Here is a 15612-nt window from a genome sequence, read left to right as displayed (position 1 = left end):
TTCTTGTTCTACCATTCAACCGCTCACCACGTTTAACTTTTATTTTAGGAAGGATATGAAGACAGCCACTGAATCTAGTCGCAAAAATCCTCCATCCCAGTCCTTGGAACTTATTAATCTATCTTCTCCATGACCTCAGGCATTGGAGCCCCCGCTATCTAAAGCCATATCCACTAGGTCTACTTCTAAAAATAGTCAAACCGTTGATTTAACAGTGTTGCCATCAACATCTGAAGCTGCACTGTCTAACTTAGTTCCTCCGAATAATTCGGAGCCCCGCACATCAGACATCATTACCAAAAAGTTGGTTGTAATTCCTCCGAGAAGATCAATCTTTGTCTCTAGATTTGCGAAAGATACTTCTTCGGATGATATAAAGTCATACATATCGACTAAAATTAAAATTAAAGATGTATTTATTCGTAAATTTAATTTTAAGTACGATCGCGATATTTCATCTTTTAAAATTGATGTAGCTTCCGAAGATTTTGATTCACTACTAAATAGCTCATTTTGGTTGACCGGGGCGTTTGTTCGCGAGTTTGAGTGTAAACTTAATAAAAGTAATAATAACGTTGCTAAAATTCCTAATCTTAATTCGTATTCAAAAAACTAACTCGCAAGTCTAATTTAAGTATTCACTATCAAAACGTTAGAGGTTTGAATACCAAATTAACTGACTTATATTTAAAAGGTTTTGACTGCAATTATAATATTATTTCCTTGACCGAAACATGGCTCAAACCTCATATTTTTAATTCCGAAATTCTTCCAAATGAATATCAAATATACAGGAGTGACCGCGTGGGCAGAATCGGCGGTGGTGTTCTTTTTGCGGTGCATTCATCGATACCATCCGAGGAAGTTAGTCTTCCTGTCATTGAATATACCGAATTTAAATGTATACGTGNATGCCGGCGCGTCTGGAAACGCCGACGCAACTGCTCATAAGGTAAATTTCAAAGAGCCATGAGGCTACTAATCTTATCATTTCAACTCGTCAGCGTTAGGCATTCGCCATGCCAATTATTCTATTATTAAAACTCTATTTATTTCATGATTGAATTAGTTTTAAATTTAAATATTGCTACTTCCTACTTGAATTAAAATTTCGAGTGTTTGGCGCTGATTGATGGGCGAACAGAAGAAGGTCTGAGGTATATACATACATACACACACGGATCTGTAGAAAACATATTTAAATTTAAAGAAATAAAAAAACTTTAAAAGTTTAGTTATTGGGGTAATTTATGTCGCTCTCAATAAATTTTTGCAATAATCTTATCAACCGTTATGTTAAATTACGGAGTTGTTACGATTTTTGGCGGATTACATATTGAAAACAAGGTTGGTCTCCTTTTTTAACCCATCAACTCGAACCAGAACGGGACTTTTTGACCCACTGTTGAAAAAAAATGGCTTATAGTTGGTTAAAATTTCTACTAAAATATGAAGCGCCAAATTTTTCTAAGGAGAACCGAATGTAGTGAAAAATAATACTAATGTTTACCATAAAGAGGGAACTGTAACCCTGTGTAGAAAACATTGCGATGCGAGGGAGCAAAACCACCACTAAGGAATGCTAACGTAATTTTCACACAGCCACCTAGTACTTGTATACGCATGTGGGACCCCAGAATAAAATAACTTTCAAATGTAAATATTGGCAAAAAATGTGTTTGTTTAAAATATTAAAAAAATACATAGAAAAATCAACTTGTGAAGAAACCCAGTTGCCTCGCAGGGATTCCGATTGAGCGCACCAGTGGTTTTATTAAAGAGAATAGAAAGTATATAAAAACGCAATTGGATTAATATTTTGTAATGTTTATTGGCGTCCAATTATTTAAAAAAACTAAGAATATTTGCTTCTCGTGACAATCAGATTACCTGTAGTGAAGAGGCCTGGTAGCTGCGATGCTTCCGCTTTGATCTTCCAAAAAAAAAGTGAAGTAAAGGATTTACCGAATTTTACTTTATACCGCCGGACAGTTAGCTACCACTTCAAGGGGAAACTTAACGAAAGTTCACTGTCCGGCGTGATATAATAGTTAACGGTCGGAATAATAGTGTTAGCGCGTATATGTATGTGTGTCTACATATGCTAACATTAGGGCGGATCCCTAATTTGTCAGAATATTGGGGCTGGTCATTACTTTGTGTAGATATTTAGACTGATGGTCTAAACAACTTGACTTTGTTTTATCTCCAATAATTGAGTTAGATGCAAAAAATATATTTCTCTTCAAATATTAAAATTGAATCGTGTTTGCTATTCTTATTTTCAATTTTGTTTTAATTTCACAAAAACCATCTATCGACATTTTCCTTTTCGAAACGCGGCAGATTGCAATTTCGCCACGACGAATGCTTGTGAATGTTGGAATAAATCGCTGCATCAAAATCGCATGAGTATCTGGGTATAAAAATACGCTTTAATCTTTGGTTTTTGCTTATTTTTTCACTGCTACAACAACAACCTTTAATTTCTTTGATTTGTTAGATTTTTTAACCCCATATTTATTATTGGCATAACATAGCCATATAAAATATAATTTATCAAAGCTCGCACTTACCCGGCCGCTTGGTCTCCTCGGTTTTAGAAACGTATTTAGGTCTGAATACCAAATAGGGGTGTATGCTTTGCCTTTTGACTCGTAAATCTTTTTTCGTACCATTTCTGTTCGAAGCCTGGAACTTAATTTTCCAAGTAATTTACGAACGCTATCCCATTCAGCTGGAGTGCCTACTTCCATAGCAATACTCTTTATTTCTTTCTCTCTAGAATGTTTAGTTAATGTAACATCTACATCCCAAAGTGCTGGTCGTTTTTCAAAACTTTTAAATATTCGAAGTACCATCTTTTTATCAAACTTGTTCTCAACATCTAATGCCTGTGAATGGAAGGGATTGAAATTAAATACTAAATAAGGGAGGCAAACACATATGCACATATATTAACTGCCATACCTTTAAGCTATCAGCGATTTCCGCGTCATCGTTGGGGTTGAGAACTTTCTCGGGCATTTCAGCATCATCGGAGTTTTCCAAGTCATCATCCTATTCAAAGAAAATGCATTCAAACTGAAGTGCTATTTCAAATATCATAATTATCAGCTTACATCTGAGCTTTCTTCACTCTCTTCGCTCATAAATCTATCCCCAAATAAATCCTTTACATCCATCGAGTCACTCATTTTGGTGTCATCCAACTCTATTTCAACTCTCTCGAAGTCTCGTAAATTAGAAGCACTATCATCGATTTCCTGCACAACAGATAAATTTACAGAAATAATTGAGTTGAAATTCTGGGTTTTGGTGATTCGTTTATAAATATTTCAGTTATTCGATAAAATTCCTTGCATACATTAGGTTATTAAGTGCAATGCTTAAAAGTGCGGTTAGACGTGGAAATGTAAACGCTTTTGCTGTCAAAATTCGAAAAGGAAAGTTCATTTTTCCGTGTAAACACCCAAAAAGGTCCTTTTTGCTGATTTGCAGAAAGAAACAAAGAGTGCAAGGTGTAACTGCAACTAAAAGACCGAAAATCGCTTTCGAGAAAAAATTTCTCTTTCTATTAAATACTATACAATTATATACTAAGCTTTTAGCCCAGTGAGATAAGATCAAATTGGTACGGAGAAAAAAAAATGTAGTAGCGATTTTTTGATGCAGTTTACTTCATATTCAGTTAATTTCATCTGGCAACATTCCGCCATGCAAAATTTGGCACTGAATCGCAGTTTACAATTGAAGTATTCTTTACGTCCCTCCTTACCAGTATTCAAAAATAGTTTGCAAATGACACCGATTTCAAATCGTACAATTTGTAGCTCATGCCCGAATATTATATTCCCACTGCACTGAAATCTCATATTTCGATCTCGAAATCTTAAAAACCTGTTTCAATTCTTTCCACCGGGCTTGTGTACTTTTGTTTATGTAAAGAATTTTGAGATTTCAAGTGAAAAAAGTGAGGATTTCGATAGGATTTCATTGAAATCTGATTGAAATCCAAGAAATCGAAATCATGAAAATATATGGGAAATCCACCTGGATTTCAAAAGATTTCCCGAAATCTGAAGCAAAGAAAAATACTTGGGAAAAGTTCGTAAATTCGCTCAACCCGTCAATGGACCCACGAACTTTATGGAGAAAAATAAGAAATATCAAGTCCAAACAGAACAGTAATTTCCTACCGATATTCACGAACAACAAATGTATAGCCGACGAATTTACCAGAGTTTGGAGCTTACGTGGTTCAGATCAATCTTTCAACCAACAAATAATAAAAGAAAAACAAAGCTTATAAACTGAGGCATTTACTGAAGAAAACATAAACCTAACACAACACTTTAGAGAGATTAGAAGACCTTAACAGGTCTCCTGTCCCCATATAACAATGTCACTTTACGCTCAATTATTTTTTTCAAGATTCTTTGTTACGTTGAAACTAACCGCCAAATTCTGTGTTTTCTTGATACATTTTTTTTAAAGAAATTTTATCAAGATTTTTATCAAGGCGAATTTATATAAGGTGGTGTTGCTAGAACAGCTGCTTTAAGTCGCCTCGGTACACATATGTCAAAACTCCTTATGAGTGAATGCGAAAGAAAGAGTGTTGGCATTTTCTTTCTTTCTTCCTCCTTGAGCGAAGAATAGCTGGAATTTGACATTTGTGTACCGAAAACGAAAACAAAAGACATGTTAGTTTTTGTTTTTGTACTACCGCTACCACCTTATATGAATTCGCCTTGATTTTTATCAAGTAAAGTATCAAGTATCGCATTCTGTGTCAATATTTATGAAACAAAATGCTGTACGATTTCCACTTGAGTGGAACTGATTTCCACATGAGTGGAACTGATTTCATTGTCACATATGAAAAATATGAATTTAAAAGCAAAAAATCTTTTGGCTGCCGTAGCCGAGTGGGTAAAAATGTCGACTATAATTCCGTGTGTCGCAGGTTCAAATGCCGGTTCATGGGGTATATAATTGTTAGAAACAAATTTTGTTAATATACAAAATTTATACATTTCACATGAAATTTCAATTTGTCAATAGCATTTTCAATTTTGATAATTTATCAAAAAAAGAGCTTTTGATTTCTGTGCTAGGACCGGTAACACAATTTAATGGGTTTACTTCCTACATAAGGGAGATATATCGCAAAAACTGGTATCTGAACAATCAGTGGTATAGGATATAAAGCTTAAACAGCATAGATTTTGACGATTTTCTCAGTAGACTGTGTAAATTTATCGGATTTAGCTGTCCATACAAAGGAGTTTCACAGTAACACCCCATATCTGAACAACCAGTTTTATGGAGGTAATAAATAGGTTATAGTGAGCCCATTTTTGTTCGTTTTACTGTAAACTTTCTGTTGATAATAAGTGAAAATATTGCGAAATTTCATGTTTCTAGCTGCATAAATGGAGAAGTTATAACAAAAAATCTCATATCTGAACAATCAGTTGTATGGAGGCTATAGGTTATAGCGACCCGATCTTCGTCATTTTTATTGTAATTATTATTTTGATAATGGGTGAAAACTTTGCGAAATTTCATGTTCCTATCTACATACACAAATGGAGGAGTTATAAGGAAAGTTCTCATAACTGAACAATCAGTTCTATGGGAGATATATGTATGTTATAGTGACCCCATCTTTGTTATTTTCACTGTAAGTATTCTGTTAATAATGAGTGAAAACGGTGCGAAATTTCATATTCCTAGCTGCATAAATGGAGAAATTATAACAAAATATGGGGGTTTCCAGCGGAAGGTCCACCACGACAAAAAAAATTTAAGTTTTATATCTAACGTATTTACGGGCCGATTTATCTGCTTTTTAAAATGTATGCTGCCTATGTAAGTAGAATAACGTTTGCGTAAAATGGTCTTTCTAGGTGGTGCCAAGGTCGAGATATTTCGAAAAACTGTATTTATGGTCCGATTTGGTTCGAATTTGGCGTATGTATTTGAAAGACAATAAATCATAGATTTCCAACAAATTGACCCTGAATTGGCGCTGAAGTCAAAATATAAAGTATATTCGACGTAATATACATGTTTTATTTGCGTTAAAAATTCATTTAAAAGCAATATGAACAAAAATATAACGATGGCAATTTATGTCACGTGACGCCACGTCACGTCACGTATAACGACACTCTTTAAATGCTTATATTTCAGGACCAAGCAGGTAGATTGATTTCATTTTTACCTTTCTCTTATTAGCACTCGATCTTCGTAAGTATTCTTCTGATAATGAGTGGCAGCAGTGCAAAGTTTCATGTTCCTATCTACATAAATGGAGGAGTTATAACGAAATATCTTATATCTGAACAATCAGTTGTATGGGAGCTATAGATTATAGTGACCCGATCTTTGTAATTTTCACTGTAAGTATTCTGTTGATAATGGGCGGAAGTAATGCAAAATTTCATGTTCCTAACTGCTTAAATGGAGGAGTTATGGCGAAAAATCTCATATCTGAAGTATCAGTTGTATGGGAGCTATATGTTATAGTGGCCCGATTCTTCCGGTTCCGACAATAAAAATACACCTACCTAACAAATTTCCGGACGCATCGCGGAAGTCCGCCCAAATTTCCCGGCTGAAGCAGCTGTTCTAGCAAATGAGCGTGACCACCTACGCCAGGTCGACACCGGGGACCCTCGCTTGAGGGACCTTAATTTGGAGATTCGGCAACTGGTAAATCAACATAAGCGGAAAAAGTGGGAAGAGCACTTGAAGGCCTGTAACTTCACCTCGGGTGTGAGTAAGCTCTGGTCAACCGTGAGGTCCTTGTCCAACCCGACAAAGCGTGATGACACAGTGGAAATCTCATTCGAAGGTCACGCCTCATCGGACCCGAAGAAATGCGCGAACTATTTTAGACAAGGCCAAACGTCGAGTGACCAGGAGGCTGCACAAACTGCCCAAAAACAGTGCACCACTTGTTTTCACCAGCGGTGAAGTGAAGGGGGCCATCGGGAAGGCGAAAGCCTCCAAAGCAATTGGACCCGACGGAATCTGTATGCTGATGTTGAAACATTTGGGGCCTGTGGGAGTAGCATACCTCACGGAGGTCCTCAATTTGTCTATGACCACTCTCATCATTCCTGACGTGTGGAAATCAGGGAGAGTGGTCCCACTGCTGAAACCGGGGAAGCCCGCCAACAGAGGAGACTCTTATCGCCCGATAACGCTCCTTTCCCCGGTCGCGAAGACACTTGAGGCCCTGCTGCTCCCATACTTCACCTGCCACCTAACCCCAGCGAAACATCAGCATGGCTTCCGTAAAGTGCACAGCACAACAACAGCACTTAACGCCATAAACACCCAGATAACTCGTGGCCTAAATCGAAACCGCCCCTGTGAGAGAACTGTCCTAGTAGCGTTGGACTTGTCAAAGGCGTTTGACACCGTCTGCCATTCCACGCTGCTAGAAGACATTGAGGCCTCCTCTCTCCCACAGGGACTGAAGCGATGGTCGGCGAATTATATGAGTGGTCGACAATCATCAGTAATCTTCAGAGATCAAACCTCGAAACCAAGAAGAATAAAACAAGGGGTTCCACAAGGTGGTGTTCTCTCCCCCTTACTTTTTAACTTCTACATCTCGAAACTCCCCCAGCCACCTGAAGGAGTTTCCCTGATCTCGTACGCTGATGATTGTTCGATTTTGGCGTCTGGGAATGGAATTGATGACCTCTGCTCAAAAGTAAACGGTTATCTCTCCAGCCTTTCTCGCTTCTTCACTGCAAGGAGCCTAACCCTCTCCCCAACGAAATCAACGGCGACCCTCTTCACCACCTGGACGAAGGAGGTCAGGCTAGAATTAGGCATTCACGTCGACGGCACACCTATACCGACGGTGAACAACCCAAAAATTTTAGGTGTTACCTTTGATAGCCTGCTCTCCTTCACCGCGCACACAACCGCAGTTGTCAACAAAGTACAGAGCCGCAACAAGGTCCTGTTGTTGTTGTTGTAGCAGCATACAAATTCCCCAAAGACTTTTTGGGGAGTGTTGCTGGAGTGACAGTCCTTGGCCAGATATAAATCTGGGTCGTTCCGGTTACGTAGACCCGACTGTCGTGGGAACGCAACAAGGTCCTCAAGTCGCTCGCCGGCAGCACTTGGGGCAAAGACAAAGAAACGTTGCTGGCAACATACAAGGCAATTGGCCGGCCGGTTCTAAATTATGCAGCGCCTGTTTGGTCACCGGGGACTAGTTGGACGCAGTGGACGAAGCTACAGACTTGTCAGAACGCCGCACTCCGGACAGCGACTGGGTGCCTTCTGATGACGCCTGAGCACCACCTACACAGCGAGGCCCAAGTGCTCCCCGTACGGGAACACAATAAAATGCTCAGTAAGCAGTTTCTGGTGAGGTGTCACACCTAACAGACCACTGCTGGAGGAGGAGCCTCCGCCCAGGCACGTCAGGGGGCACCTATTCGTGTACAAGGACGCAGTCCAGACCTACACAAACCAACCACTGGACCCAATGACGTACAGACAAGCGATTAACGACATTCATAGGGAGTCAGTCTCCACCTACCTCGACTCCAGGCCTAGGAATGTCGTTATCGGAGCCCAATCACCACCTGTGGAAGTGACGGAGCTTCAATTACCTAGAGAGACCCGCGTTACTCTGGCTCAGTTACGGTCTGGATATTGTAGCCGCCTAAACAGCTACCTGTCCAGACTCGACCCAAACATCCCAAATGAGTGCCCGGCATGTGGAGACTCCCCCCACGACACCAACCACCTCTTCACATGCCAGCTCAATCCGACTCAACTAACACCTCTCTCCCTTTGGTCCGACCCCATCGAAACAGCTCATTTCCTGGGCCTACCGTTAGTTGAGCTCGACGATAATGATTGAAAAGTTGACCCGAAACAGGCGGGGCTTAGTAGTGCCGCTACAACAACAACAACAACAACCGAAAAGCATTGAACAGTGCACACATCTCATAAGGAAAAGTGAAATATTACGAAATACTAATACAGTGGCAGCACTATAGCTATTTTGGAACCTCGGGTTTCAGCTGGCGAAGATTGTCAACTTCTTTTTAATAACAAAATAATCTATCTTAGGTTGATAAAACTATGTGTTTCTTTAATAAATAAGTTAAGTTATATATTTTAATAGTGTTTAAAAAGTGAGAAAAGGTGATTTAGTGAATCTTTGTCGGTGTAATTGCCCATAGAAAACAACGAAATTTAACAAAACTTTTTCGTTCATAACTTTTAAATGGTTAATAATATTATCTCCCCCCTCCGGATTGTTATTAGGGGGGCCGAAACGCGTCGTTTGGTACCCCTCCCGACTTTTCCGCACCTTTTTTAGGAGTTGTTACCCCACCCTAGAGAATTACCGAATTCTCCTTTCTGTGTTGCCAAAGAAGGGGGCTGAACACCTTTTGCAGAGAACACCTTTCTGCGTAGGCGGCCTTCGGCCGCACTTAGGGATTATAACCCTCAGGACGTAAAATTCTCCTTTCTGTGTTGCCGAAGAAGGGGGGGCTGAACTCCTTTTGCAGAGAACACCTTTCTACGTAGGCGGCCTTCTCACAAAGTAGAATTCTCTTTCTGTGTTGCGAAGAGAAGGGCCTAAACACCTTTTGCGTAGGCGGCCTTCGGCCGCACTTAGGGATTATATCCCTCACAAGTAGAATTCTCTTTTTGTGTTGCGAAGAAAAGGCACTGGACACCTTTTGCAGAGAACATTTTTATGCGTAGGGGGCTTCAGCCACAGACGTGGCCATCCCAGCGGGCAACTGCTCGCGGAAGAGCCCTCGCCACGGCACGTCAGGAGGCATCTTTAGGAACTGACAGACGAAGTCCAGAGGTATATCAAACAACCTCTGCACCCGTCAACCTACCGACAGGCCCTGAACAGCATTCACACGGAATCAGTCTCAACTTACGTAGACTCCCGGCCTGTGAATGTCGTTCTAGGCACACAACCACCGGACGTGGACGGGTTAGAACTTTGTCTGCCTCGGGAGACCCGCACTACAATAGCCCAACTTCGCTCTGGCTATTGCAGCAGGCTCAATAGCTACCTGAGCAGAATCAACGAGGATGTGGCCAACCAATGCCCGGCATGTGGAGAGTCGCCACATGACTCCCGGCACCTCTTCGCATGCCCTGAGAACCCCCCTCAGCTAACGCCCCTGTCCCTGTGGACAGCCCCTTTAGAAGTAGCACACTTCCTGGGCCTCCCCCTAGCTGAAATAGACGACAACGTTGATGGATGAACCGCCCCGAACGGGGCTTAGTAGCCGCTACAACAACAACAATAACGTTGATGGATGAACCGACCCGAGCGGGGTTTAGTAGCCGCTACAACAACAACAAGGACGTTCCAGCGTTTTTCGCTTACTCAAGATGCTACTTAGCAGCTACACTTTTTAATTTATATTTCCTTTTTGTTGTTTAAACCAGGTTAACTTTCGTTATCACAATTTTACCAAAATTAATTTGCCCAATGTATGTACACTATATGTATGTGTGATTTATAAATTACCTCAACCGTATATGACGACTGCATATTAAAATCTGCATCTTCATTTTCTTCGTTTAAATCCAAAGGCAAATCAGTTTTTTCTTTTTTTGGTCCAATGAAATGAAACATATGATCTTCACACATGTGGCTAATGAAATTTTCTAAACGAAGAAAAGTGTAGTCACAGAAGCCACAATTGAGAAAAAATTCTTTTTTGCCCACTGACAAAAGTGTAGTAATTTCGCCACATTTCTTCAAATCCCCCAATTCAATTTTCTGTTTATTGCTTTCTGTTTCCATGACGTCTGCTTGTAAAGATTAATATGACAACAAACACTGCTTTATCTTAGATTTATTAAGTAAACTACTGCATTTTTGGAAATAACACTCACAACTAGTGATGAAGCTATAAGAGTAAATACAAGTACATACTCGATACTTTTCGTTCGATACCATTTATTTTGGCATCGATACTTTTGAACCAAGTACTGGGTAGGTATCGAAAAAAAGTACTCGTATGAAAACCCGATACCAAGTTTAATTTGGAACACATCCCAATAAACATTTAGGTTTGAGCTCAACTTGAGGTTAAGTTGAGAACTAAGGTATTTCTCAAATCTCCAACGTTGTTTCTCAACAGTACCTCAAGTGGAGGATCATAGCGTTCTCAACAAAAAGGGCATTTGTTTTTGTAGGAAAAAAGGACTGTTTCTCAAGTTGAGAAAATGCTAGTTCTCAACTTGAACTCAAATGTAATTCTCCAATTGATGTCAAACATATCATTGAAATACTAAAATTGAAATACTAAAATACCTTATACCATTTTGATTGAAACGACATATAGATTAATTTAAATATTAATTTTTCATTTTATTACTCGATTTTTATTATGTAGTTAATCAATATCGTATTACAATAATTCACTTCACAGTATACAGTCCGACAGTAATTTGGCCACTTGATTCACTTCGCGTTTTATTTTCTTTCAAGAATATTTGAGGATACTTTGAAGATTATTTACTTTTCGTTGGTAGTTTTGCCCTCTATATAGCCTTAGTTTTTCACTTGATAATTAAAAATTCGTATCTTTATCACTTTTTACGCATCTGCGCATCGGTTAAGGATGAGTTGGGGAATGATGTTGGATATCAACTTGAGAACTATGAATTTTCCAAGGTTGGAGAAATATTTTTTCGGGGTTTATTGGGATCAAGATAACCAACCGTTCAGCTATGGCAAAACTAAAAATGCAGACCGATAGTACTTTTTACGCTGATTTCAATTGTACAAATATTATTTGCCGCAAATAAAAAGTAAAGAAGATATAGGAGGTTAAAATTTTCTTTGCGATATTTTAAAATATTAATATTTACTAAACTACGTAACCGATTAAAAAAGTATTGCTGTCAAAATAAAGACAATTAATCTATCTTTAAGTTGATATATAAAATTGAGAGCTTGTTTACATATTTAAGCCATAAATATTAAAAAAAAAAAAATAAAATGTTATAATTTCATAAAATTACCTCATAATCAATGCTAAAGACATATATACTATTTAGAAAGTGCAAGTTCTTACCTTTAATTTGACATACATATTTTATTATGATCTACTTTTGAGATTTAAGAATTCAGTGATAAAAAACTTAAAAGCATTTACAAGCAAAAGGCAAGGGTGGGTGATATCATAGTTTCTTTTGCCCAGAACTTCTTTCTGCGTAGGCGGCCTTCGGCTGCGCTTAGGGAACATACTCCTTACAAAGTAGAATTCTTCTTTCCGTGTTGCCGAAGAAGCGGAGCTGAAAACCTTTGGCAGAGAACACCTTTCTGCGTAGGCGGCCTTCGGCCGAACTTTATGATTATAACCCTCACGAAGTAGAATTCTCCTTTCTGTGTTGCCGAAGAAGTGGGCCGCCCCTCACTAAGTAGAATTCACCTTTCTGTGTTGCCAAAGAAGCCAGGCTGAACACCTTTTACTGAGAACACCTTTCTGCGTAGGTGGCCTTCGGCCGCAATTAATGATTATAACCCTCACTAAGTAGAATAAATTTCCCGCTTGCTACAAAAACAGTACCCCTTCCAAAAAAATCCGAAACTCGCTTTGTTTAATTAACTACAATATGCATTTGCACATGCATGCATTTACTTTTTTTATTATCACTGAATTGTGAAAACTCAAAAGCAAATTATAATATAATATGTATATCAAATTAAAGGTAAAAACTGGCACTTTCAATATAATGTAAACTTGCTATCATTGATAATGGACTTTTTCTTAAAAAAAGGTTATTTTATGAAATTATGACATTTTTTTTGTTTTATAATATTTTTGGCTTAAATATATAAACAAGCATACACATTTTATATATCAAAATTAAGATAAATTAATTGTGACATCATTATCTTTTGAATCGGTTACGCAGTTTAGAAAATATTAATATTTCAAAATATCAAAATTTTTTTGTTTTACCCCTTATATCTACTTTACTTTTTAATTGCGGGAAATAATGTTTATATAGTTAAAATCATCGTAAAAAGTACTAGCGTTCTGCATTTTTAGTTTTTCTATAGCTGAACGGTTGGTTATCTTTATGTATGCCTTAAATTTTGCTCAGAAATTTTTTCGGACAAATGCAGTTTGTCTCCAAATCTCAAATTTAAAAAAGGTACTTTTCGTATGCGAACGGCAAATTCTAGAAAAAGTAGGGATGAGGGGGGTTAGAATAGGACCTCCTGATTTCAAAAATATCGCCCTTTTTTCTAGCAACCCTATAGTTTTTATATAATTTGTTGCTAAAGTTTTCGTATAAACGATGAACAAGGTAGCAAAATAACAGCAAACTTGGTGCTGCCAGACAGGAATTTTGAATAATAAATGCAGATTTTCAATTCGGAATTTTCACTTTTTGGATATATGTATGTATGTATATCTAGTTATCTGACAGAGAGTAGCCCAATATTCTCCAGCTATTTATTGATGGAAAATTATTACTACAAAGCAGAGGTGTAAAAGAATGCAAACATTTTTAACTAAATTATTCATTTGATTGAAGTCCCGAGTGATTGCAATAATTTTTCGTTAGTCCTGACTAAAAAAAATTAGTATTTGATTTATGATTCATAACACACTTTTTTATTAATTTCTTGTTAGTCACTTGATTTCAGCCATTGGATTGCATTATTTTAGTAACTTTTTGTTAGCCATTTGATTTCAGACATTGGAATGCATTCTTTTGCAGTACTTTGAATGTTTTTCAGGGACCGAGAACGCGTTCCGGATTTGGTTTATTTCTGCATGTAAAAAAAAAGGTAATCACCCCTATTCTGCAACTCTTTCGTATTCGGATTTTGATACGAATCGTAGAAATGGTATGCTGCAATCCGAATCGTATTTTTTAACTTTCAAAATTCGTAACAATGGCATGCCTAAAAACGAACGAGTAAGCTTTTTTGCGTAATTTTGTACGAAAACAATTCTGTGTCGGAGGCGTAATAAAAGATGTAAATCGATGTGTGTTTACAAGAAATATTGGTGGTGTTCATTTAAACAGATAAATTTGCCTTTCGCATATACGTATATTTTTATACACTGTTTTATATAAACGAGCAAAAAAGAATCTTTGTTGCCCGTTATCGAGAAACTTGGGTCCAGTTTAGTTATTTGTACAATGAGTTTCGGTAGTTGTGTCCAAACGCATAACCCGAATCCAAAAACTTTAACATATACGTGTAATCAAAGGATTCACATATTATTTAAGATAAATGTTTCAAATTTCCTACCACTAGCTTATTAATAAACTCGGTTTGCACTATGTACTTTTTTGCAAATTTCGACGTGGGTTCTGCGCAAAAATACTGTGGACGGCGTAGCCGGAGCGATATGCACAAGAAATGTTGTATACCTTTGACATGCGAAAGCCCCTCTTCCCCGCAACACAGAAAGGAGAATTCTACTTAGTAAGGGTTATATTTCCTAAGCGCGGCCGAAGGCAGAAGCAAGCGCAACAGGTGGTGGACCTAACAAAGTGCACGTTTTCAATGGCTTGGAAGAAACTGTTATTGCATTAACTGGATTGAGAACCAGAGCTTCAGGCATAGGAGTTCCGGCTTGTGGTTCAACAATTCAACCAGAAGCTAACATAGATGGGCCCATGGTGACTATGCCCGACAGCCCCGCATACCTTTGTGAATCCATTGCCATAGCGCCCTCTTACTCTGCTGCTATAATTGCAAATGCATCAGAACCCATAATTTTCCTCAAAATATTGTAAAATTAACCAATTTTACAATAAACAAACACATGATGAGTGTTTTTTTTTTATTTCTTTTCCACTTTGTTTTCCTTCATTCAGCTATCATCGAAATCAACTGATAGCTGGCAATGCTGCACATGTTTCCGCAAGGGTTGCAGCATGTTTTTCGTAGCGTAGCTACGAATCACGAGAACAAAAGTTTTGAGAACTTAATGTTAAGAATGAGGGATGTCCGCGTGTTGTGATGAGAAATTGTTTGAGTGGAAACCCCGTCTTTTAATTGTAAGCCAGAAAGTCTTGATCATTTCAACTTCAAGATTGTTTATTGTTAGGGTGAACTGTCCATTTCTTGGAACAATTTTTCACTTTCTGTGCAAGAAAGGTTCGTGTCGTAAGTCTTTCGTTCAGCAGAATGTCCGAATTACATTGGGAACGCTTTCTGACAACAATTTCGAAAAATTGCTGTTGTTGAAAGTTAACGGGGACGTATAAATAAGTTTCAAGGATCATTGTTAATTTTTTCGGAAACATGTTCTCATGCACTTTGTTATTTTTTCATTTACATAGATGCTTTCCGTTTCCAGACAACCGGTCAGGTACGAGCATGATTTTTAATTTCGACCAAACTCAAATACATTGTTTGTTGGTCCAAATAATGAGACACGTATTTCTTCTTTTGGCTCGGATAAATTTTTCGGCCGAATTAAACGCCATTTTGTTTTTCAGGCAAAAATCGGTTATTCGAATTGACAGTGAGAATTTTTTTTTTAAATGCCCATAACTTTGTCAAAATTTAATAGATTCCAACAATGTTTTTACTCAAATGTC

The 15612-nt window shown here is 38.1% G+C and overlaps 2 protein-coding genes across 4 annotated transcripts in view; one reads left to right on the top strand and one right to left on the bottom strand.

The window, feature by feature from the left end:
- The window catches only part of LOC108370514 (zinc finger protein 829-like), a 49667-nt gene extending 38729 nt beyond the window's left edge, over positions 1 to 10938 (bottom strand). For all 3 annotated transcript variants that reach the window (XM_017625846.1, XM_017625862.1, XM_017625854.1), the window contains exons 1-4: positions 10553 to 10938; positions 3123 to 3266; positions 2971 to 3060; positions 2577 to 2894 (exon numbers count right to left, since the gene is read on the bottom strand). In XM_017625846.1, the coding sequence (XP_017481335.1) occupies positions 2577 to 2894; positions 2971 to 3060; positions 3123 to 3266; positions 10553 to 10831 (831 nt within the window). In that variant the 5' untranslated portion in view covers positions 10832 to 10938. The remainder of the gene's footprint in view (positions 1 to 2576; positions 2895 to 2970; positions 3061 to 3122; positions 3267 to 10552) is intronic.
- A 4023-nt stretch (positions 10939 to 14961) lies between these two features.
- LOC108370506 (uncharacterized) overlaps positions 14962 to 15612 on the top strand; it is a 9362-nt gene continuing 8711 nt past the window's right edge. The window contains exon 1 of the mRNA XM_017625835.1: positions 14962 to 15066. Coding sequence (XP_017481324.1) covers positions 15013 to 15066 — 54 coding nt within the window. The 5' untranslated portion in view covers positions 14962 to 15012. The remainder of the gene's footprint in view (positions 15067 to 15612) is intronic.

This window comes from Rhagoletis zephyria, unplaced genomic scaffold, assembly GCF_001687245.7.
Source record: "Rhagoletis zephyria isolate East Lansing unplaced genomic scaffold, Rhagoletis_zephyria_1.1 Rzeph_scaffold_00061, whole genome shotgun sequence".
Taxonomy (NCBI): domain Eukaryota; kingdom Metazoa; phylum Arthropoda; class Insecta; order Diptera; family Tephritidae; genus Rhagoletis; species Rhagoletis zephyria.
The sequence above is the reverse complement of the archived record's forward strand: the minus strand, read 5'-3'. Positions and strand labels throughout refer to the sequence as shown.